General features: G+C 35.4%; 1 protein-coding gene across 23 annotated transcripts in view; it reads right to left on the bottom strand.

Moving 5' to 3' along the window:
• The window catches only part of GPHN (gephyrin), a 285,353-nt gene that overhangs the window by 44,291 nt on the left and 214,831 nt on the right, over positions 1 to 26,231 (bottom strand). For 12 of the 23 annotated variants that reach the window (XM_050334967.1, XM_050334971.1, XM_050334973.1 and 9 more), the window contains 4 exons: positions 24,299 to 24,340; positions 10,405 to 10,467; positions 8,007 to 8,049; positions 4,565 to 4,702 (listed from right to left, as the gene is read on the bottom strand). In XM_050334967.1, coding sequence (XP_050190924.1) covers positions 4,565 to 4,702; positions 8,007 to 8,049; positions 10,405 to 10,467; positions 24,299 to 24,340 — 286 coding nt within the window. The remainder of the gene's footprint in view (positions 1 to 4,564; positions 4,703 to 8,006; positions 8,050 to 10,404; positions 10,468 to 24,298; positions 24,341 to 26,231) is intronic. The other 11 variants (XM_050334972.1, XM_050334978.1, XM_050334982.1 and 8 more) reach the window with 2 other exon arrangements.

Below are 26,231 nucleotides of genomic sequence, written 5' to 3'. Positions count from 1 at the left end.
TTAAATTTGCTTACAGTAGATTTGAATACCAAGTATTCAAAACCAAAGGTTTGGATAAAAGCTTTGATACAGGATCAGACAGAAAAACAAGTATTTGCTTCTTTAAGACAAGTTTTTCTCCTGAGATCTCTTAAAATTACATATTTTCCTTTATTTGAATTTTTACAAAATTTCTTTTTTAAAAGCTTTTAAAATGACATTGCAGAAGTGAATCTTATATGCAAAAGGTGAGAGGTGATGGATTGAGGACTCGACAGTAACAGTGGACAAGTTTTCATAAATTGACAAAAAAGTTCTGCAATAGATTAGCTTTGCCTAATTCCTGAGAGCATTTCTGCTTAATGGAGGGTGAGTGAACATAAGTGTCAGGATTATTTATGTAAATTTACACTCTTATAGTTCTAAATATTTTAATAGCTGTTTGAAACTTTCCCTTCACTTAGTGACTGTGACTGATGAATTGTAATTTGGCTCAGCTTCCCTGTAGAGACTGATATGAATTACTGCACCCTCAGTCAAGTGGCTAGTACTTTTATGGCACCAGCAAGAGCCTTTTTTTAGTGTGATGTGGAACAGAATGGAAAATATATAACTTATCCCTTCACACAATGTGAGCATGAAAAAGCATATTCATTACACATGTGATTATTTGGATTGGAAAGGGGTACAGGGGTCAGAAATACTGAGATGGGCTTGATTCCGGTATGTCTAAGAAGAAGGGAAGCTCAGCTTATAATAGAGGCCACTGTTCCTAAGGTGCACGGGAAGGTAATATCCAGCTGCAAGTATGAATGACTGTATGAATATTTCTACCGGGAGAATTTGCATGCATATGTGCTTTAGAGGTTATGGTCTTTGAGACACGCCAAAAAAGAGACATGCATAAAGTATGTTTCTTATTTTACAGACAGAGGAATCAGTGTGGTTCTGGATTCACTGGGAAGGCAGAAGGCTTAACACTGCACACTAAATGGACAGGTTTTGTTAAAAAGTGCACCTACTCTATTTGAAAGTGTTCAGCTCCAGTGAAGTGGTATTATAATGAAGATTTTACTTATTAACACAAAGTGATTTAGCTAGCAATTAATTATCATAACTATAACATCACTGTGTTCAGATCCATATGTATTAACTTTCATCCTGAATTTATTATTCATGGTGCGTTTCTGAAATGAGTATTGCCATGAAAATGCTGCTAAAACCTGTTAAAGCAACTAGAAGAGCACCTTTGTGATGGACATTAGTTCACTTGTGCATTACTGCGTATCACTGCCAGTGATACACAATATACAACTTATTAAAAGCTCACAGAAGCTTGTACACTTACACCGAATAAAAGAATGCAGGAACAGACATTTAAATTAAAGCACAGAAAAGGCAGCTATCAAAGGCCTAGTAAAAACATCCTTTGTTCCAAGATGCACGAAATCTCATACAAAAGTGATGCTTCTAATTTTAGCAGGCATGTTGTGTCTTCCTTTTGCTTCTTGTCTGCATGCAAAATCACACCAATTAGAGCAAAGTTGAACAGTATGTTCTTGGCAGAATGCCAAGAAAGGAATAAATGGCCAGCCAGTAATGGGAATGAATTTCATTACAGGGAGAAAAATGTTAGAATTATTTGGTGAAGCAGCCTTAGGCATTTAAAATGAAGCAAGTCAGCAACTAAAGGACAATCTGAAGTACCTCTGTACTCTCTTTTACTTAAGCACTTATTCTAAAAATACAGTTTGACCTTATTTTGATTAATTGTAATTCAAAAAGATGTTCTGAATTATTTTAATGTCATCAAACTACCCTTGTGATGCCAATAGCTTTTTACACAAAATGGAGAATTACATTAAACTCACTTTTCAAATGTGGCTATTTGCTAAAGCTTAGGTGATGGAACTGGTACAGTTCTGTGAAGAACTTTTTTTTCTCAGGGTATTGATACTGGGGCACAGCAGTAAGACAGATCTTGTACTAAAGGTGATGGACTTTGTAAATACTGTCCTGGTAGCACTTCACTGTGATCTTAAAAGTCAGTGCTATCAAAAAAATCAGCTAGACTCTTAGACTTGACCTGCTCTATTCTCAGGCTTAAGCCTATGCTTAAGCTCAAAAAGTGTAGATTGCTTCTGCATTGCACTTTTATTAGCAATTAAACTTTGGCATCTTCTTAGTTTCATCATAATCATGTTGTCTAAAAGCTTATATGTATACAGAGCTATGCTCGGGTAACTGAATTTAGTTGGAATAACAGGCTAACTGGGGGCTTCATACCAGATAGCAATGATGGCAGGTGGGAAATACGCTTTGGATGCCTTTGGTTTATGGCAGTTCTGTAAAATGTTTTAGGACTGTCCATTTTTTATTTTAATATGAAAGAGGTTAAACGATCTATTGAGTCACTGAGCAACACATTTACCAGTGTGAAAGTCATGTTTAAAAGATAACTTTACTTATCCTCCCCCTCATGTTAGGAGAGAATAGACAGATTTGAAAGATTGCAGTATACTTTGACTTAAGAGTAAAATCAGGACTGTACTCGCTATTTGTACAGAATAACATCTGGCAGCTTTATTTATAAGGCTGAATGCTATGCAATATGTTTAGCAATGTAACTGAATCAGGTTAAATTAATTGGGCAATTTGCAATCCTAGAACTTTACACATTTCACTTTCCTTACATAGAAATTGTGCTCCTGAAAGATAGTTTTGAGGAGCTCAGTGTTAATTCAAGACACAAAACCACAAAGAAAACAAACATAGAACAACAGTGCTTTTCTGAGTACAGTTTCAGACCTCTGGGACTACATTTTTATTATTTTCCAAAAATAGAGGTATATGAACTGAAAAATAAATGAATCCATAACTAAATGAAAAGCTCAATCTTAATTCACTACATTTTTCAAAATTAACACCTTTTATCAAACATGCATGTGTGTGCACACATGCACACACACAAATATATATATATATGCCTATACAAAACAATCCTATGTACTTGTCTGTATAACATTATGGTGATCACTTAAGAAATTCTGAAAATGAGTTTTCATCTTGAGATTTTTATCTGTAGATTAAGAGAATTGAATTTACAGTATCACAGACACAGATGTGTCCTTTAGGATGTTTCCTATAGGCTAAATCCTGAAATTTCATATGATACACTTGAAAATCTTACAGTTCTAAAATAAGCGTATACTTCTTGAAAAATAAATTGTGAGATACAATTTTGCACTACACTGCAAATATATGAAGGAATATGTCTTTGTTAATATCTTCATTATTGATACACTTATGCGAACATTAAATCAAGACTCTATTTCTGAAGCTAATAGGTGTAATAATACACACAGGCTGCTAAATCAGTATGTCAATACAAAGACATCTTGAAAGTTTATGGCAGCACAGAGATTTGGTGAAGACTATGAAAACTTTGAACTTTCAAGCCAGAAGACAGAACATTCTATTCAGAAATCACCTGGACTTCTCTGCTATCTGTAGTCCATCAATGTCCTAAAGCTTTTGCTTCTTGAGGCTCATAGTTTCACTATCTTTTTGCTCACCACCTTACCTTTGAACAATCTGGAAGAATCCCTAGAGGAGGTTTCCTCCCCTACCTACTTTAGGTTTATTTCTCAGCATGCCTCCTGTCATGGTTTTGCACCAAGAACATTCTCCCATATAATGGCTAAGCTTGCTGTAAGGGATAGCAGAAGCAAGGGAGGCACCTAATAGGCTTTATGAACACGCTATTTTATGAGGGAGGATCGTTTAGCTAATAAACACGAGAGGTGCCCTGCTAATTCCTTATAAGGCCAGAAAATGGCTTCACCTATCCCTACTTATTTATGAGTATAGACACGGTCACAAAGTCTGATATTTTGCCTGCTGTTTGGTGTCTTTGTATAAAGACTGTATAAATCAAAACCAGTTACCCTTTAATTACAAAGTTTTGATAAATCAAACAACAAAAGAAAGTAAGAAAATGATCATATGTAGTGGTAGAATAGAAAAGGAATTGTTGTGTTTATGAGAAGGGGAAAATTCTAGAATGTACAGTAGGCTAAGTAGATACTGGAAAAACAGACTGAGACAAACTGTTAAAGATAAAACATGGAAAAAAGTGACCTGGAATCAATAATCACTTTCCTTTGATCATTAATCTCAGATTGGAAAGGATGTTAGTGAGAATCTCCCATAGCAAAAGAACAAAGTGAGCCAATCACCATACAAATTGGAGCTACTTGGCATGTACAAAAGTGCACTGTTAACCACTGAGGCAAATTATGGTTGAGTATAGTATGTTTGCTGCATATAACACAAACCAGAAGAAAATTCATTTACACATTTTATTGGAGTCCCATTACAGACTTCTTCAGGGAGCAGCACTGAGTTCAGCTGACATTCTCCTTACTTTGAAAGGAGATTTCCCGTATTATTGGTATTTTCTAAAGCAGTTTCTCCTGGAGAAAGTACTGTTTCAGATACCTCACAATATTAGTAAAAGAGAAAGTAAGTTGTCAAATATGGAAATAACCACCCTAATCCTCACAAAATATCCAACTTAAAATACCTCTGTAATTGATGATTTCTGTTCCAAGCACTGGGGTCATCTCCAGAACTGTGATGAAGGCCTTGTCCATAGATGTCAATGGGAATGGAGACATGCGGTGTCTTCTTGCTACCTTGGTAATGTCAACAGCACTGTGACCTGCAATGAGAAAGAACCAAGTTTATGTATGCTACAATGTGCAGATTCATGTAGTGATGTTAGTTTCTTCACTGAAACTAATCTGGCAGTTTGGAGTAAATTAAATTAGTTAATTATCATCATTGAGCATTCATGTCAGACACTGGGAAAGCACTGTATTCAATTAGAATCAAGAGGGATTTAAAACAAACTGCAATTTACAGTTGAAAAAGTTCACAGAAGTGTATATCCTTATTTATAAGGAAAAACATACCAGAAGTATTGATGTGCATGAAAGGATCTGTTAATCCAAACCAGAAACCCTTCAAGATGATTCAGTATTTTACACCGAGGATGATAATCTGAGGCTAATTCAGTTCCATGAACTATGAACTCAGGACGATTCACTCTATTCTGTTCTCCACAAATACATCTCAATACGCTCTGTGCCGTGCACAGATAAAACATAAAAATGGACATTGTGCCAGTCTACAATCCAAGAGTGAGATGGGAGTCGAAAGGTTTGAAAGGAGGACAGAGAGAGCACAGTGAAATCACTGGGCAGTCAGGACAGCAGACAGTGTTTCCAGCTAGCGGGCATCCTACCCATTGTCAAGATTTTGTAGTCACCATAGCAAAGTGCTGTTCAAATGTATAATTTGAGTGAAGGCGGCCGGACAGCTTAATGGAAGCTTACTTTTCCCAATTATGAGGGACAGGCAGGGAGAAAATAGCACAGAAGTTGTTTGAAAATGAAGCCAGCAGCATGTTTGATTTCATGATACTTACTGAGAGAGTAAACAAGGAGACAAGCTTTGAAGGATTTTGGAAGTGAAGATAAGCAACAGAAAAGAGAACTACAGCACGACTACATAAACTAGAGTAACAGATACAAACCAAAAGATTAAGACAATTACAGTTGCAGAATATCTTGAAAATATTTACCTAGAACAAGAAAGTATTTATGAGAGCCAAAGGGGATGATGTTCAATATGTGATATATAATGATATTCCTAAAGCAACATAAATTATAAGAAAGCATTAACAATTAATAGGAACTAATTGTTAATGACATGATTTTGCTTTGCAGTAGCTACCTAAATATCCCATTTGCTGCTGCACATGCCTTCAAATTCCAGAAAAAAATAGATTATTGCTTTAAGTGTAGTCTTCTAATAAAAAATAACTAAAAAATAGTAAAACAATCACACAATATAAGTTCTTCCTTCAGAAGAGAAGGTTTCCTAATTAATCTGTACATCTGATACTTCCTTCAGTACTAACACGTGCTTGCCTTTTTATGTGGGAAATTGTTCATTGATTATTTTTTGCTGCTAACACAGTAACTATCTTTCAGAGGAAGAAGTAGAGACAAGTAAAACCGCCCACCTAATTTTCCTAAGAAAGATTCTGGAAGAAACTATTTGAACAATCTCTTTGTATGTATTTAGAATATAACACAATGACAAAACCAGGCACTGTGAATTTGTCAATTACAAATAATTTTTAATTGACTAAATGCCTTTCCTTAAGATTGCAGTTGGCATTCTGTGGAAGACAGAAACAGCCAATGAGGTATATTCTAACTATATGAAGATTTTGCACACTCTTACACCTCACTTTCTCATTAGCAAACTAGGGAGAAGTGATCCAAATTTAACTATTGTAAGATAAAAGTGTAACTAATGGCAAAAACTGCACTCCTGGTTCTAACAACAGGAATCTCTCTAGCAAGCTTGCATTTCCAATTATTATGCCTGTATTTTGTTAACAACCTCATTAAAAAGGAAAAGGATATAGTCAAACTTCCCATACCCTTCCTCTGTATATAAAAAGAAACCCTGCTTAGCAGCATTGTAAATCCTGCAGGTCCAGCAGATTCCACACATTTTCCTGACGTTTTCTTATAAGCTGGGAAAAATGAAGAAAGATGCTAGGAAAAAATAAGTCACAGGAATGAAAGCTGAGGGAATTGTGTGGCAGTGAACAACCTTGATGCTGCAGCCATTAGATGTTTTTGTGTTTTAGTGCAACCTAAAATTCACTGTAAGCTATTTCAAAGACTAATATTTTACTTTAACCCTTAAAAAGTGAATGAATTCAGAGGCTTTGAAAGCTTTGAATGGTGCCCAGAGCACTACCTTCAGATTCACAAGTCTGTCCCTAATACATTTGCTTAAGCCAAAGGTTCTGTTAAAATCTGAGAAATCTCAGAGAAATCTCTGACAAACCTGCTTTCCTCAACATAGATAAACTTTCCTAATCTCTGACAGCTTTGTTCCAACACCAAAAGTAAAACCCATTATTACTTCAAGAGAGGCCAAGAAAATAAATCATCTCTAGGTTTAACACTAGCATGAATAACCTTAATGAAGAAAGGAAGAAAGATGCAGGTGTAACTACTAACCCTTCTCTCATCCTATTTCTTCCTACAAACAAATATTAACTCTTCTATTAGAGGTATCACCCATTTAAACAGACCCAAGAGACAAACAATGATTTTTTAAGTTCTAAAATTACTAAATGGTACTTTTTAATTACAAGTAAGTGACATTAAACAACCCCTCACACTTTCCCAAGTTATCTTTCACTAATGTGAAAATAAATGTCAGATGGCTCTAAAAATAACTACTTACATTAAGCTGCACGCTGTATGGCAAAATAATCCTCTAGCTTAGAAGCAACTAAGTCAATTGGTTGCATAAGGTAGAAAATTCCTGACAGCCTTCTCTTTTATCACCAAAACAACTTCCTATTCCTGTCATTACACATATATGTATACACACCCACACACACACATATATGGTGGATCAAATTTTGCACTAGAAAAATTTCCATAAAACAAAGAAAAAGAATTGTGCAAATGAAAGAACACATCATTTGGACAAATCTGACTTCTTAATATTTGCATTTTTTGGTTTGGTTTTATGTAATCCAACATTCAAATTAACGTTCATGAAAATAAAAATCATGTATAGTCAATTTGAGAATTTCCATTTTCATTGTCTTTGAGTATTAATTCTTGTCGATAAAACCTGGACACATATGATCATTTACAACAACACATTACCACAAACAACACAGACCTCCATGTCATTAGAAAAACAACTTGGAAGAATAAATTAAAGGATGACTCTCCATTAACACATGAACAATAGGAGCTATTTACACTTTTGTCTTCGGACTGAATTTCGCTGCCTTAAGTTATTAAATTTCATCTGCAAACCCACTTATGTCCCAACCATATAGCTCTGATCTGACTATCATTTGCTGTCTCCTGAGCAGTCTCAGTTTCTCACTAGTGCTACGAAGTTTCAGTACTTACTTGCTCTGAGGATGTTCTCCTTGCTGCTGCACCTAGACTGGACCTGCAGAGAGAGCACAGACTCTATGAGCTACAGAAGTTAACAAGAATGCAAAATACAGAGATAAAATGGGCAAGCTCCTGGGATCTAAGACAGAGGCTGTACATATTTTCAGCAACATTCTTACATATTTTGCATGAGATAGGAATATTTATGCACAAGAGTAGTAGCTGATGGTCAGGATCTGATACAAGCGATTTGATTCCACACCCCTCCCATAAGAAACAACATGACAATAATAGGGAAAAAAATCAAAGAACAGAGTGTTTAAAGTCACATATTAAGCTTCAGTTTTCAACAAAAAAATCCACATTTTCTTATGCAGTTGTAACTACAGTAGCTCTGAATCTAAGTCCTATGATTAGACAGAACACTAACATAACTAGCATATATTATCATGACTTGATTTAAAATTCTATTGTTGATATATTCAGGTATTATAGAATGAGTTTAAAGTATTCAATATTCAATTTCAATTGTGTTGGTTCTGAAAATGTTTAAAAAGAATTCTTCACAATTGGATAAGCAATTCACAATTGTATAAACAGCTCCTGGCTTGAGCCAGATAAATTTACTCAGCTGTTCCTGTTTGGTTAAAAAAAATGGTATGTTCAGTATAAATTTTACAGTGCAATTCTACTTTAAAAAGCAACTGTGTGAGAATGGCAAATGGTTTCTCAATAAATTCCTTGATGCTTAGCTGCCACCGTGCTATTCCAGGTAGTCTGATTTCAGGGAAATTCGACAATTCATACCGGTCTAATATTCTAGTAAAACTGGACATTTAAAGTTCCATCTGTTTACCATGAAGATTTAAAAAACAATTGTTTTTTTTAAGAGTATCAGCACTGCAAACACAACACAGTTTAAATGTTATCTATACTGAGGCATCAGCTCTTGTTAATTCTTCTCAGGTTTGGAAAGATAGCACAAAGTGTAATAATGCTGAAGCTGCAAGTTTTTGGATGAACTACTGGCATGCCAGCTGACTGAACTGGCAGCACTTGAATAATAAACATTTTGTGTGGACAAAACCCCAACTAAAGTAAACCACAAGAAAACAAACAGAGTAAGAATGGAATCCTTCTCTTTTTTACTATACTGACAAAGATATTTTAAATTTCAGTGAGAGTATTAATGAAGTAAAAGTGTGTACATGTGGTGAAAGAAGTAGAATAGCACAGGTGATGCTGAGGGTGTAATTTCCCAGAACATTTGTCTCTGCTGAAAGCACAAAGAAGTGAAAGAAGTGAATCCAGATTATCTTTCAGACCTCACTTGGAATTTGCAGTTACAGAAAAATTGCCTAGAAGGTGAATATGTATGATCTAACAACTGATGAAGAATGGTACACGCTTGACCCCCCAAAAACTGTCTTCAGAAAGGAATAACCATTAAAGGTTGAAACCAACTGTGCCCCAGCCTCTAAACCTCTTTCTTCTGTTCCACAGCAGCTTGCCCCAAATGTATATTCACATAAAAAAATTGGATTCTACAGCGCAACACAGTCTACTTATTGTAATGGAAAAACTTATGGAAAGTAATGTTGCAACTTAGAGTGGGTTATGGTGTCCTTCCCTGAAAAAAACTCTTGTTTTACAAAAACAAACAGAAAAAACCCAAGCCCTCCCCCCTTCCCACCAAAAATACTATACAGTTAAACTGCAAACAAAATATTAATGATGCCCAAATTTGGCCCAGAGTTGTTTGACTAGATTTCAAAGGCATAATATCAACTCTCTCAGAAAGAAGTAAATATTTACCTATAATTTACCAAAGGACAATTCTGGACCAAAAAGATGGTATAATGGTAGGAAAGAAAGCATAAAAAAAAAAGAGAAGCACAGATTAAGAGAGAGAGGGAGAGAGAGAAATAGAGAAGCAGGATGGATGTGGCAAGGCAGAAGATGGTGTGTGCAAAAGGAGACATGGGTCTATGTGTGTAAGACTACTGTTTAAAATGGAAGAGGCTCTCTTATTTCTCACTGAAAAACATATGAAAAGAGAAAATGAGGAAGGGGCCTGCTGCAAAATAACCAAGCGATTCAGCAAACTGTGGAATGAAACTCAGTGAGATAACACAGTCCTAAAGAAAAAGGCAAAAAACCAAAAAATACAAAACACAAACATTTGAAACAATCTACTAAAACAAACTGAGTAAAATATGTGATCCAAAGGACACAGATAAAAGCTACTAGAGAGGAGGAAAAATGTTAGCAGACAAAGACAGTGCTAAAGAAGTAAAATGGAAGTCAAGAGAGAGTCTTCAACAAAGTGGAGGAACAGAAGGAGCCCAAACCCATAGCGCAAAGCAATGTTTGCGAATGGAAAACAGCTCCTTTGAGCAGTAATAGTTACTCTCGAGTTGTAGCCTCTATTCCTCCTCAGTTCATCTTTAAGCCCTTCCAACCTATAGTGGAGCTAGTGTATGGACAAAAACAAGAGATTTATAATGAACAGAGCAGCTGAGATTTGCAGATCAAATCTTCCAATATAAAAAACGTGTCGACAAAGTTTTGCTCTTACAATGTCCAAGTGACAATGGCAACAAAAGACAGCTGGCTTCACATACAGCCTCTTATAGGTCATTTTTTTAATTCTGTGCACACAGAGGACTTTATATTTACTTTTTGATTTCTTACACCCAGCCTACAGTTTCCACATTATCACTCACCTGATGGGCAACATATGCAGTATGAGAAATAATTTGCTTCCCACAAATTTTAAAAGCAGCTGTGGAAGAGGAATCCATGATAATAAAATAAAAGGCTTGATCAGCTAGACTTGATCGTTTCCCAACCTATACTCACAGCTGCAGAATACAAACCATGTTTTAACATAACTGACATCAAAATTAGTCATTACATAATACTTCTGTTTAATATGAGTTGCACATTCTTATCCTAAACGTTATTTTTAATCAAAACTCCAGTAAAATGATTTTGAATAAAACCCACCAGTTTCCTAACACATACAGTTTTAGCAGCAATGGAGCTTTGTATAAACGGGGTTGTGTGCTTTAAGTGCCTTTTATCATATTTATTATTTGTATGTTTTACTACTTTGCTATTTGTGACAGTTACAAAAAATCTGTATTCTTTTCACAGCTACTGTTAAGTGAAGAATCCATATTACATTACATATAGTATCAAGACTAACTGAGGAGAGTTATTATTAGTAGTATTTACTATAATTCTTCTCATTCACAGGCAGTTACAGAAATAACCACCTATGGCTGTCTTTCCTTTCACAGGGAAAGTATAGATTTATTGTTTGTCCACTCTACAGCCAAGTCTTTGTTCACAATCTATCTTGGCAAAAGATACACTGGGCTACCAGCCAGTACCATTTTCCTGCATAGTTCAGACAGAACGTAATCAAACCCAAAGCATTCAGTTCACATTACTCTGTTTTTTAAGCAAACTGGATTTTTATGTTCTTGAAGATAAAACTTCATCATGTGGAATGCAGAGTAAGCTTTCTCCCATAGGCTGAAGTAATAAACAGAATGTGAAACAAAGTACTCAAAAATAAATTAAGGGAATGGTAAAACAAAGAGTTCTGCTGACAGCTTCTATCTATCTGTCATGATTGATCTGAAAAACGAAGTCAATGACTAGACTAAATTGGATTCATTTAAATTTACATGATATGTTTTGCTGCAAATAAAAATCTGTCCACAAAAAAATTTTTTACAGGTAAAATAGAAAAAGACACAAAGAAAATTTCATGCTACAAGTGAAAAATTATTGTGAAAAATAATGAAAAAAGAGAACTGAGAAACCCTTTAACACTTTACCGTGACTGTTAGGAATTGTTAGAGAAATTACTTACCTTTTTAAAGTCATAACAAGATTAGCACAGAGTATTAAGTCAGCTCTTCATTATGGGAGGTACAATTAAAAGCCATTGGTTATAATAAAACAAATTGCTACACAAAGATGAAGATTTTCCAGCCCAATATGAAAAGCTAACTCTTACGGGAGTACATTTCAACTCAGTATTACAACATGAAGAACATTTCAGAACAATGACATCAAAACATGATTTATCACCAACAGAAAGAGCCTGTTTTTCAAAAACACACAGCCTGTAGGAGGCTGACCCATAACCTTTAGCATTTATGGGAAAGCACATTGCTCCACTTTGAGGAAAGCATGCAGAATGTGGAACCACCAGCAGAAACCCAAATGTACACAGAGGACTAAGGTACAGCAAAGGGAATGAGTTCGCCAAGCTGTAATGAAGGAAGCAGGGAATGCAAAGCACAGCAGCCGTTAACAATTTAGGAACTGTATTCCTTTCAGTGTCTCATGAACACCAGGCAGGCCTGTTTATGAGGTACTGCACCTACTACACTTACTGCTGGTGAGAATGTGCATAACTCATATAACCTTTCCCTGAAACTTCAGTAGCTTTATGAAGACTACTTATTATCTGTGATGTGGGAAAGTATGCTGCTGCTGGTTTTTTTCCTGCATGTGTTTTATTACTAATTACATAATCTGAGTTCTGTACAATATACAGTGGCACATGCCATTTGAATGGTCTCTGAAATATTTGCCTGCCTTAAATACATATCAAATCACATGTGGTCTGATTTACAGCTGTAGGGTTTGCACAGTGTCTTTCGCCTAAAATACCTTTTATCCTCTAAGGGTTAGACACATTATTCAGTGCCTCTAAATAAACACATAAGAGAAAACTAAACCATGAACCGATAGTTCAAACTGGTTATAAAACAATACTTAAAAAATTGATTTTGACCTGTTATTCTAAACAATATCCTAAGGTTAAACTAGGAGGGAAAAAAAAAAAGAAAGCAGTGAAATACATTGGTTGGTTTAATAAAAAGAATGTTTTAAATCTAATCTGAAGAACAGAGAGAATTGCTTTAATTGAATTAATAGGGAATCTATTAATGAAGTTATTAAAAAACATTCACAGGAATGGCTTGGGTTGGAAGGGACCTTAAAAATGATCCCGTTCCCGAAAAAGAAAAAAAAAAGTATCTGGACTTGCGTACTTCAGAAAATGCTCAATAAGGTATTTGAGGATTAAATAATCCTATTACAACATGCATCTTCCTATTTCAGAAATGCATTCTTATTCAAACAGTACTTTTACACTGAGCTGAACACATGAGGTCTTAAGAGAATACTTTATGGCCATCTGAATTAGGACTAAAGTCAGTTCAAAACAACCGAATAAATTTTTCTTGTCATACTGAGACCACCTCTGAAAGGGAAAGAAAGGTGAGCACAAGGAATTTGATAACTCCAGACATTACTCATTAACACAATTTTTGAAACAAGCAGCATTGATGGTGGGATTCACCTCACCAAAATTTAAGTATGACTAATGCAGTATTCCACACAGAAAATCACTCATTTGCAGTCAGTGGGAAGAAAAAAGCAAAAAATCATTTGAAGCCAAAATAATTTTAGGAGCAGATTTTTACCACTTATTAAGTGTTAAGCTTATTAGGTGTTACTGGACACTGAACAAAAGTAATTTTCAAATTTTGAATATGTCGTTATGTCTTCAGCCGTATATTACTGAGTTCTCTTTTCTGAGTTTTTCTCTAGTCACCCACACTTTACATACAGATTTTTTAAATTTGGTAATTGTTTCCCAGTAGACTATGAACACATATATGGAATTTTATGGTCAGATTATGATTAATCCTAACTACTGTTCAAACAGGATGATGGAAGTGATTGATGAATACACTGAAGAAACATCAGGCCTGAATTGGTTCCTTTTACAGGAGCAGTATAAAAGAAAGACATTATTCAGTATTTGGAACCATATGGAATGAAAAGGCAAAGGGCAGTTTTCTGGGATTAGTCATCTCTCAGTGGAAACTGACCTTGTCCTGGAGAGGTAAAATCAAAACATTTATTACTAGAAGAGAATCCAAATAAAATCTTACACATCAAGTAAAATCGCAAGCTGAACACCTCACTGAATGAGAAAACAGGAAGATCTATGATACACATAGGAAAAAAAGGGACAAAATAGCAAACCTCTGGTCAGTAAGCTAATGGGAAAGCAAACTGGTTCCTACAAACTGGTAGTATAGGCTTGATAGTGGAGAATAAAAAGAGGTAAAGAGGGATTTCAGAGTAATTTTAATTAAATGTTTACATTTATAAAATGAGAAAAAAATGAACTGAATTTTGTGTTTTCAGAGCATGGGACAGCATACAGATCTGTGCCATGTGAATAACACTGGAAAGATGGCACATTTCTGTGATATTTTAGGGGCTGTTCAGAGCTTATTTGATATCATAGTGCTTTTGTTCAGAGAAGCTGCATTAATTAAAATACCCAAATATGAAGAGGTCATGCATCTTCTATAAGCTAAAGCCCATATTAAATCAAGCCATAAGTTTGACTTAATTTTTGCCAAATTTGTGCACAAACTCCAACTGGTGCTATGAAAATTCGAGTGGGATTTGTAAGACACAAGAAATTTCTAGGAACACTGCACTCCTAAAAAATCAGAAGTTCTCCTACTTGTATGAACAAGATCTTTCATTTGTTTGAATGAAAATCTTCAACATTCCCCAAGTGCCCCAAAAATATTCTCCAGTTTGAAAAGTAGATAGTGTAAATAAAGGCAAAGACAATAAGTTGTATTTCCTAAGAGATACAAGGGAAAGAAATTTCCGTTGTCCTTGTTGTTTGTCAAAAGAAAGGGTTTGACTGACAAACCATCTAGCCTTTCAAGTATGCATTAGATGCCTGACTTATACTCTATCAGACCAGCATTAAGACTTTTTAAACTTTTTTAGAAGACTTTTTAGTTCATTCCATATTAACCAGCCTTTTAAGCTACTGTCAGTCAGATGTCAATAAGATACATAAGAGATATATAGAAATTCTTGTCTTCATGGACACCATAAATTACTCTCTAACCCTTCACATACACTAACAAGGTTGACATTTTAAAAGGTTCATTTGTATTACAAGTCTTGCTTTTCAATGAAATTTCAACTAGTTTCACATTTCTACTTCTTGACCCAGCAACAGCTGATTTCAATGAAGCATTAAAACAATGAAATATCCATATTACTGCAAAAAAATGGAAACTTGAATTGCATGACCCTCAAAATAAAATTTTAAAACAAATTCTTCATTCAAATACAGCCAAGGAAAATTGGCAAGATTAAGTGAAACAGCTTTTAGGACAGATCAATGTCATGTGTGCAACTCTTATTTTTACTTTAACAGGTAGGCATTGTGATTTCATCAGAATTATTTTCAGCAGGGCTTCTCATAAGACAAGATAAGGCTATTTCATTTTAATCTCCCTGCTCAAAGACTAATTTCATGTTTTACTTACTAAACATTATCCAAATCATCTTGTCTATGGGGAATAATTTAGTTCTTTACAGATTCCTCTGCTGTGCTTGGTTCTACAATATGAAACACTGTAATACACATGAAGGAATTTATTTTTACAAAATATTTGTGAAGCAGAGGCATGACTTGATTTTACAAATGGGAAACTGAGACTCAGAGACATCTAAACTAAATTTGACATGCCTACAAGACAATCCAGTTGGATTACAGAGATTAGATCATCAGCTGCCATTATTTCAACTACATTTGGTGTGCTAAGCATAGAATCATAGAATGTTTGCATTGGAATGGAATCTTAAAGATCATCTAGTTCCAACTCCCCTGCCATGGGCAGAGAACCTTCCACTAGACCACGTTGCCCAAGCACCATCCAGCCTTGGCTTGAACACTTCCAGGGATAGGGAGCTCACAACTTCTCTGGGCAACCTGTTCCTGTGCCTCACCACTCTCACAGTAGTTTCTTCCTAACATCTAATCTAAACCTACCCTCTTTCAGCTTAAAGCCATTCACCCTTGTCCTGTTACTACTAGCCCATGTAAAATGTTCCTCTCCAGCCTTCCTGTAGCCCCCTTTCGGTACCGGAAGGCTGCAGTGAGGTCTCTTTGGAGCCTCCTCTGGGCTGAACAACCCCATTTCTCTCAGCCTGTCTTCAGAGGAGAGGTGCTCCAGGCCTCTGATCATCTCACGGCCCTCTTCTGGATTCTCTCCGACAGGTTCATGTCCTTCCTGTGCTGAGGATTCCAGACCTGGGTACAGTACTTCAGGGGGGGGGTCTCACTAGAGCGGAGTAGAGGGGAAGAATCCTCTCCCTTGACCTGCTGTCCGCATGGCTTTTGATGCAGCTCAGGTTACGTTTGGCTTTCTGGCTGTGAGCGTACATTGCTGGCTGTGGTGTGACATGAGCATTACACAATATGTGTCTCAGAAAGGACACACAGAAAATAAGCACCCCTGAAAATGGTGCAAGAAGTTTTTCCAGCATGAAAAGTGAAGTCAGCACTAATACAGTGACAGAAAATGTGATATAAGCTTCATTGGTACCCATTCAGGCCTTCCTGCTACAGCACTGAGCTTTCTGTTCCAGCACCATTCAACCCAGCTGCTACTGCTGGGAAACACAATTCAGTTCTCTTAATGTCTAGTCATTGTCATCCCTTTAATCCAAGGTCTGTGGACTGAAAACCCAGCTCTTCATTGATGTTTGAAGGAGTCTGACTCAAATTTGTAACTGCTAACAAAGTCGACAACCCATATTTCATGCTTACAGTCTTATCTTCGGGGAAGCTGACTGCACAGGTAACATGACTTGCACTTCTGTGTTAAAGGAATATGAACACACACAAGCAGGAACAAAAAAATCAAAGACTATGTGGCTTCAAAAGCCACCAATCAAGTGAACAGTTGACCTTCAGGCCCAAAGGAGTCAACAAAAGGCCATCATCCAATTTCTTACATTTTAAAATCATCTTTAAAGTTAATTTTCACCTTTTTCTGTTGCTGTTTACCAGCAATTTTAGTTGGAGATTTCTATAGTTATTATTATTCTAAAGCAAATAGTTGGACTACTTCTTAAACTATATGACAAGGAACAAAACATGTTTCCCCATGTAGTACAATCATAATTTCTGCACTAGTATAAGTCCAAAGCAGTTATTTTACTTAAGCTTAATATTTTTATTTGAGCTAGGAGCACCAAATTTGAACAGCTTCAAGTATAAGAGCTAAAAGTAGTAAACAGAGGGAACAATAATCTTATATATGGTGTATATTATAGTCACTGATGTATACAATATTCAGCCAAAATCTCAGACTTTCAAGTATAAAAATGAAAAAAGCTCTTTTAAGTTAAGCTTCAAACAAGTGTACAGGTGTACTTGAAGGCCTTCAAATTTGATGCTCCTAGCTCAAGTAAAAATATTGAGCTTAACTAAAATAAAGAAGTTTTTTCCACGTTACAAAACTGCATTTGAAAAACTGGAAAAAAAGGAAGATAACATAGGAAGCACTGATGGGAACCCACTGACATCTGAGCTATGCATTACTGATGCTGACACCACTGTGTGTATCTGATTTCCATGTATTAAAACATACACTGCCCACTAGAGATACATGTAAATGAGATCACATGGATGGCATTTCATATCAGTGATTACTCCAAGAGCTGTAACGGCAGTGTAATAAAAGCTTGGCTCTACTTTGATTCATTATTATTTCAGAATCTAGACTATTTTTTCCACAGATTCTATTACTGAGGCTGACTCTGAAGAGTTAGATTGCTTTGGGAGCTGAACCTAAAGAACAGTTGCATTAAGTGTTATTACTAGCGTAATAGAATGCAAAATAATGTCTGGCTTTTCAAACAAGTTGATTTAAGTAGTAAAAAAGTAAATTCTAAACACTACAGGCTGGTGAACAGCTTAACGTTGGATTTAAAAAGAAAGCAGTGGTTGTCTAGAAAAGAAATCTCACAGTTATATCTAATCAAGCCCATTTTATTGCCATACAGTCAAAAAAATGGTACAGCACAAGCAAATGGAAAAAACTCCTCTGCTTAAATGGATGTATCTTTAATGAAATAATGACAAGACTGACTTTGGAAAATGTGAAAGAGTCTAAGCTCTAATCAGTCAAAAAGAAAATGACATTCATAGCTCTTAACCTTGATCTAATTTGTTTCATAAGGGATTGCACATCTCTAGCAGGGTGAAATGTCTCCCTATTTTGTGGTACAAGAAGCAAGGGGAAGAATTTACTAAAAACTGAAACATAAAGATTTATCTTGAAACAAAAAGTAAGGAACTTTAAAGTTCCAAATGGGAAAGGATGGAAATTATTTCTGAATTACTTGGGTTTTAGAATATAGAAATGTATATTACATTATCTGGAAAATAGTTGTGATTTTATCATTTAACTTCTTAGTGCCTAATGCTTCCTAATAAACACTTTAAACTTTATTTGTTCTTTCTCTGATAAATGCAGAGCTGGGAAGTATTTTACTATAATGAAAATCAATAAAAAGTATTGCAACTTTGTTAAGTTGAATAAATAAGGGTTAAGCCAAAATCTGTAACATGAAATGACATGCCATTCAAAACCTCTTCTTTTACCACTCTCCCAAGTGTTAAATAGTTCTTTGTAAATGAACTTAATGCTTGAACTGAAATTACTAGAAGAGAACAAAACAATAAGTGCAAAGGGTTAATATGAAGGGATAATTTTATTTGGTAGAAGTCACAAGGTAAGTACCATGCACAGAGATAATGTAAGGTTAGGTAAAATTCTGCTTCTATTTTGAATGTATGAACTAATAATGGATCTAATTAGGAGATTCAGCAATGGGTAAACAAAGATAAATAGTATTTAAAGTACAAATATAGCAACATTTCTTAATGAATTTTAAAATACCAATTATCTAAGATGCCATTAATCAAAGTTATTAATGTATACTTTGGTCAATTACTGCAATAACATACTTTCTTTCCTGATGTAACTTGGAAGTTTTGCCATACTCTATTCTCATATGGCAAAGAGAATGCTAGAGAAGATACTCTTGTAATCCTAATCCTAAACTAATCCTAATATCATGAATGAAGATAGAACTAGCAAAACTATCTTCTATGAATAAGGAAACTAGATCACTGTTTTTCATAAATTTTTGCTCTTGAATGTGCACTGAGGAAACCATGTTTCTCTAAAAGTGAGAATTTTAATTCATTCATTTTTCTTAAGCCTAGAGTAAGGTGGTACTATTAGCAAAGCAAAAATGCAATCCTTTAAATGGCAATCGCCAAATAGAAAGCTCTGACCTGTTGTTCATGTTTGAAAGAGAAATACCTATAAATTCTAATTTTACTTAAAAACTCATTATTCTATAAGCCACTGCAAAAAACCTCCCCAAAAAACCAAAACCACAGAAACTCAGGACTAGATTGTTCCAGCATAGTCTGAGGAGCCTCAATTGATTGGTGGATCCTTAGTGGCTCTGGTGTGTTCATTTATTTCCCGGAAAAACATTATTTCAAATTTCAAAAAGCCTCTCTACAAAGTATGTGGTGTTCCTAAGGCAACAAGATAGGCAATCTCAATTTAATGAAGGAATTTTTGTTCAATGGCTCAGTATATTTATGTCAGATGTAAAGAAACAAATTCTCTATTTGACTTCTGTGTCAAATCAGAGAAGAAAACACTAACTGCTTACATTTACTTTATTTGTGCTCTGTAGAGCAGATTTACAACAGATACCAACAGTGAACTTAACATCCTGTGCCTAAAACTGAATTCTAGGTTCTGTGCTGGTGGTAAACCTCTGAAAGTCAGAGTTGCAGTTCCTGGTTTTTCAGTACTGGCTTCTATTCAATCTAGCCTAGGTAGGAGAACCAATCTCTTACCTGTCTTTAGTTCTACTGAACAAGATTCGGTTATTAACAATTTTGTAATGTATACTATATAAAAAAATTTAACCTAGAGCACTCAAAATCCTTCATGCAGTCTCTGAATGGTCTTCTGAAGTCAACTACCTGCTGCAGGAAACAGTAGTGACTCTTACTCTCTGAATACTGCTACTTAATTCCTTGTACTGCTTACTCTGTATAATTAGGTAAGACAATACAGGTCTCTGTTGTTTTATTAACAATGCTAACTATACAACTAAATCTCATCAGTAAATATGCACGCCAATATATATTCCAAAACTATTTTATGGAAATAATTGTATTTTGTGGGAGAGAAAAGCAATGTAATATTTTGCAGATCTTTCACAATAAAAGGCACCATGTTCTAACCACTCAATGAGGCTAAATAAAACATATGACAAGCGACAGACCTGCGTGTCTTCCTCTTTGAAAAACTTAATTTGTTTAGAAAGCAGGAATAGCACTGCAGTAAGCATTTTGTTGCCACTATCCTTCCAACAAGGAGATCAATAGGTTTCCTTCATTACACTTTTAGCCAAACACAAAGCGCATGCAAAAGCCAGAGGACAGGGAGAGAGGGAGACAGAGGGGGGAAGAAACTGATGTTGGTACTAGAAAGTCTGAGATACAAATGAGAATAAAAAATGGGGCCATTGTATAACACTACCTAAGTGTAATTTTATACATTAGGAGACTATGGACCTTCGTTGGACAATCTGTTCAATTTACATTGTGTGTGATATTTGTAAGATACAAGCTGATGTCAGAGTACTTCTAAAAATGTAAGTGAAGCCAATTTGATGTAATAATTTTTTAAGTGAACTACTGCTATTTAAAAATAAATTACTATGTTTTGTGACAATTGGATAATAAGTAAATTACAGATATATTATACATATACTATACTTCACAACTGCTAAGTCATTATTAGTCCTAATTAATAATTTTACTCTTAGACAAACCATTTAAGTAGCCCTGCTAACATTCACAAAAATTACAGGCATGAAGCTAACTGGTTTTTGTCAAGGGTGAAAAGCTTTATCGCACACTGTAAAATTTAAAGATAATATGAATGTATATTTTATCACTATAGTATTTTAGAGCATTAAAGCTTTACTTCTCTTGATACAAGGAAATCACTATTTAAAGAAACTCACTTCAATTTCACTGAATTGAAACAAAGACAATACCTCATTTTAGACAAGTGGAATTGTTAAGGTGCTGACTGGGGCTAAATAGGTATATAATACTACTATCCTATAATGCCTGGAGCTCAACAAACTAGAGCTTTTACTTTCTAAAAGTAAGCATAAGTTTCTAAAATCCTTCTGCCCTTTCCTCTCAAATAGGCATCAGCTGACCACATCTACATTTTCATCCACGCAACTGGTGACAATAAAAAGGAACAGGTGAAAAGCTTTTTCTAGTTTTGGACTCAGATGCAAAATAGCTTCTACAAGAACATTTTCTATGAAAAAACATAGGCAGCAAATTCTGCCTTAAATTCTTCACAATGTAGAATCTGCAGGTACTGTTTCTCTTCTGCTGAAAGATCTTCTATTTCTTTAATCAAAGACATTCTACGTGACAGCAAATCCTCGACAGTACACACACTTCCCTTTTTGGCAATCTGAGCTCTACCGGTACCAATTAATCCAATTCCAGAACTTTTCTCAAGAATGAAAATTGTGAGAAAATTTTTTGCGATGATTCTAATACACCTATTTCCTATAAACAGAATTCAGAAATCATTCATATGAAGTTCTCCCTCTTATCTTTTGTTGTACCTTAATCAGAAGGCACATTCAGCTGAATTCCCAAAGCACTGATTCCATTTCTCTTGTCACTGTGTTCCTGATATCATCTGAAGGTCCAAAGCTATTTGGTGATGTCTTGGTCAAAGAAAAGCAAGAATCTCCAAACTTGGTGCTCTAAGAATGAGTTTAAGAAAAATATTTTCTTGGAATAAGAACCACAGAAATAGGTGTGGACATAAGAAACAACCTTAAGATCCTATCAAAAGTGTGGTCCTTTTTTCCCTCCTGGATATGAGACATTATACATTACAATATTATTCATTTTCTCCCCCTGATAAAAACTGCTGGCAGGCTTTCAGACTTGATTTAACAATACTTCAGTTTGGGAGATTTCCTATCGTGTCATTTAGAGGTCAAGAAGTTGTTTACTCATAGTAACCTTTCCCATTTTCCAAAATAATAGCAGATGACATTGAGCATCGCTTGACATGCATCCTGACATTAAGCTGTATTTCCAAATGAAGAGTCTCTCACAAAGACAGAAATGAGACTTCAAATCCTTTAGAGACCCCAGAGAACTTCCAATCCTTTCTTGCCTCTTCAAATAGCTACAACCGCCACAGAGATCTTAAATTTCAATTGATTTGTTCCTTTGGATCTGTCACTAGCTCAAATGGTCTGTTCAAAAATACACAGGGTGCTATCCTGCCATCAGAGAATAATCTATTTTGCAGTTTAAAACAGGGCTGTTTAGGTCTTGCTCTGTGTGTTCCGTGACATGAAATTCTGATTTCTGACTAGCTAGAAACTGCATCACAAGATCTGCTTCACTAGGTATCTGTATTTCAGATAGGAAGATCTTGCCCTTGGACAGAACATAAAGGATGAATTGCTTTCATAGTCTTGCAGTGCCATCTTGATACTTCAGCTAGTAGAGTCTTTACTACAAATTGCGAATAAGTGATAGCTTTGGAGAAGGCAAAAAAGTTTTTGGAATCTGATCAAGCAGGAGACCTGTTGACTAGCCACCAGCTGCAATACCTTGGTTTGTATTTCTTTCCAAGACAGTGATCCCTCCATAAAGTGGAGGGAAGGACAAATGGCTCAAGTTGCAGGCAAAGCACAAAGAGTCCAGTTTCCCTGAAAGTGGCTTATTGATTCATAATCTCTAAGAGCACGTTCACCATTTTTGCTGATGTGAACTATGGAACGCTTGTTGATCCACTGCTTTCTCTTAATTTCATACAGATCATTCAGAAGAACGGAATGAGGATGGCTTCTGTCTTGCAACTGTAAGCACTAAACTTAATTTCTTGCTCCTATATTAGCACATGAATATAGCATAATTTATTTATTCTATATTGGTGTTTTGATGATAATGATAAAAACAATGAGGCTTTCATACAGTAATGAGTCACAACAAACTGCAGAATACGTAACCAGGTGCTTTTAAGAAGACATACTTGATTATTTTTAGAATTACTTGTCTCCTGGTGCAGACAGACAACAACTATTGATCCATTACAGAAAAACTGGTAAGCATCTTTCTTCTTAAGAACTGTTCTATTACATCTTTTGCCTAGTCATACACTGAAACTAGGAAAAAACTTTCTATTGCTAAGGATAAGGAAGTGCTAGAAATGACTGCTTGAGAAGCTGAAGATTTTGAGAATAAATTACACACACATCAGCCAGGTACTGGTTACATACAGATCTTTCTGTTTAGGGACAAAGTGATCGAGTAGGTGACCTCTTTATGTTTGCATTTTGTATAATTTTCATGAATAGAACATTCAGATCAGGTCTAGAACTTGGCCCACAGTGTGACAGAGCGAACTGTTAACTTTTTAATGAGATCTTGTGAACTTTAAGAGATTATTTTAAAATACAGAATAAATAGCTATATCTGCTCAAGACTGATTCAGTGTAGCGGGAAGCCTCAAGTCCATCTTTTTGATACTCATCTATTTATCAACTATAATAATATGCTGAACCCTAATCTTTACACAGGAGGTCATGGCTTTAATTTGACAGTATTTTATAAACTCTATTTCTATACCATGATATCATGAATTCTAGTTTATCTTAATATATTTCTTCTTTTTCCCCTATTCTAATTACAATTGAAAGTATTTTGATTTTTCAGGTCCTGTTAAGATGGTACTATACCTCATTACAGAAGATGATCATGAAGCTGATACAGAAGTATTTAAAATGGTTATGCATTTTGGCAGGCAGTGACCCAAGCCAGAGCTCTGTGAATTAACAATGATCTTCAGATATAATGAACACACCTATATCTAGACAAGTAATTAGTAATTATAACTTGATGGCCATCTTTATAGAGTCTTTCCAACTTCACTATTCAGAAAGGGGTCAGACTAACCAGTGCAGCATTTGGCATTTTGTTATTTTTATTTTAATGTAACAGATAACTAAGGATGCTTTTATCATACAATTTAAGCTCATGTGCTATGTAGCAGATGCCTAGCTAGACTATACATCCTAGTGGCCCCAGAGTGGTATGGTGATTTTAAAACCACGCTGAACATGGCTGCAGATTGATCATGCAAAATCTGCCCCCCAAGCTGATTTTTCCCCACTTGTGCACAGTGCAATGCAAAAAAACCCAAAGAATAAAAGTAAATGAAATCAAAAAAGTGTGATGGGTGAGCAGGTCGACTGTATGAGAGAATACGTGCAAAGTATACCTCAGAAACACTATAGGTGGATGAGCACGAAGGGAGTCGAGCCTGGTTGTGCAGTGGGGAAAAGAAAACATTGTTAAAAAAGAAATGGTGGCACAGTAAGGGTCTCAGGAGGTTTTCTGTATAGGTGGTTCCAGCACTGAGATAGTAACAGGGGGTTCATAAAGTTTCCATGGCCAGCTATTTCAAAGACTCCAAATTTATGCCTTTTAAGGTGGAAGCTTCTTAAAAGAAAAAAAAAGGGTTGCATTTGAAAAATAATTAAAACTAATGATGAAATCTGAAGACAGCTATCAATCCTTCCTCCTCTAAATAACTGACAACACTATCCTTAGGACAATAAGGTATTCTAGGATGAAACTTCACTAATCTCTTTCATTTAAAACTATTAGTTTTATTCTAACTCTGCAAAGGCTACAAAGTGAAAACCCATTAGAGGTCCTGTATATCTTTACATGTTGACATACTCAGAACCAGCATTTTAACGATGGAGGTTTGTCTTCAATCTCACTGCCCCAAAAAGCAGAATAACTTGCAAAGTTCAGTGACCGGTGGCCAAATATAGGTTAGTAGAAAACTGCAGATTATGCCTCTATGCAATGTAAAGTCTGTGATTCTTGAGAGACTCTGTCCACTGTCAGAAGGTTGCAGTACACACAGAAGTTAATTGGTAACACTAATTTTAGTGATTGCTTAAGACAAATTTTGTTTATACAGGATAGCCAATACTCTAAACTATTAATCACCCAGACATAAATCAAGTATTAAAAAAGGACACTCCAGTAATTTATAGGAAAATCCTCCCTTTGGGTGAAAGTATTTCATGTTTCACTGTCTGTGAAGAATGAGTAAAAGCAGCCTAATAAGTGAAAATTAAAAAGACATAGTTCTTATAAATGCACTAAAAATCTCCTCTTGATGTTTTTGTAGGAGGGGAAAATGAATTATGAGAAGATTAACTTCCTTAGAAAACTAGGCAAAACTTCCTTAGACTTAAAAAACCATACAGCAGTTTGGATACATTTGTGGTAAAGATGAATCCAGCAAGAATTTCCATCTAAGCTACTAGTGACCTAGGTATATAATGGACTGAGCAGAGAACATGGTATTCATAAGAAGTCTCTGAAGAATATTCTTCAGTCTCAAATGTGTATTCCATATTTTTTCACTGAAATATAAAATATCACTTCCACAGTCACATTGGTCTGTGTTAAATTATGCCTCAATTTCTATACAATTGATTTTTCCTCCTTGAAAAGGTTTTAATATTCTGAAAACATTTTTGTGCCTTTCTTGCATTGTGTATTTCATTTGCTCTTCCAGATAACACTACCAAGAAAATTTGAATCACTTCACACCATCTTAAATATTCACATCCTCAGCACTTTCTTCGAGTGATGAAATGTTTTCTTATGTTGAGATGATTTGCAGAAGGATTAAGACAAAACCAGAAAATTCCTTCAGATAATACGCAAGAGTAAAACCTACAGTTTTAAGAAATCAATTATTAATCTAAACAGTCTATTTTATAACTAAAGAAAAAAAAGAAAAAAGAGAGATCCTCTTCTGACAGAGCAGAAACTGTTCCTAGAAACACTGCTTTTTAAATCTTTCCAAGAAAGATAGGTGTGCTTTTGCTCAGAACAGGGGTGTGGCTATTCACCTAAGACTTTTGGAGGAGTTTCCAATTAAGATTCTCATAAATAATGTCCAGCCATTGTTCCCATGGTTTGTCTTTCAACAGCATGGAAGAAACCATTAGCTTGGGCTTTGCAGATGAGAATCCAAAGTATGTAGTAATAGCAAGAATCAGCATAGCATCAGTTTTTTTAAGACTGAGCAACTAGATTAACAAAAACAAGAACAGTGAGGAGATTTGGAACCATACTCCAAGAAGATCTCACCCTGTCTACTCTCACACAAATTCACAAGGGGT

Source organism: Myiozetetes cayanensis, unplaced genomic scaffold (assembly GCF_022539395.1).
Source record: "Myiozetetes cayanensis isolate MyiCay16 unplaced genomic scaffold, myiCay2020 scf6-25, whole genome shotgun sequence".
NCBI lineage: Eukaryota > Metazoa > Chordata > Aves > Passeriformes > Tyrannidae > Myiozetetes > Myiozetetes cayanensis.
This window is presented reverse-complemented; position numbering and strand designations above follow the sequence as displayed.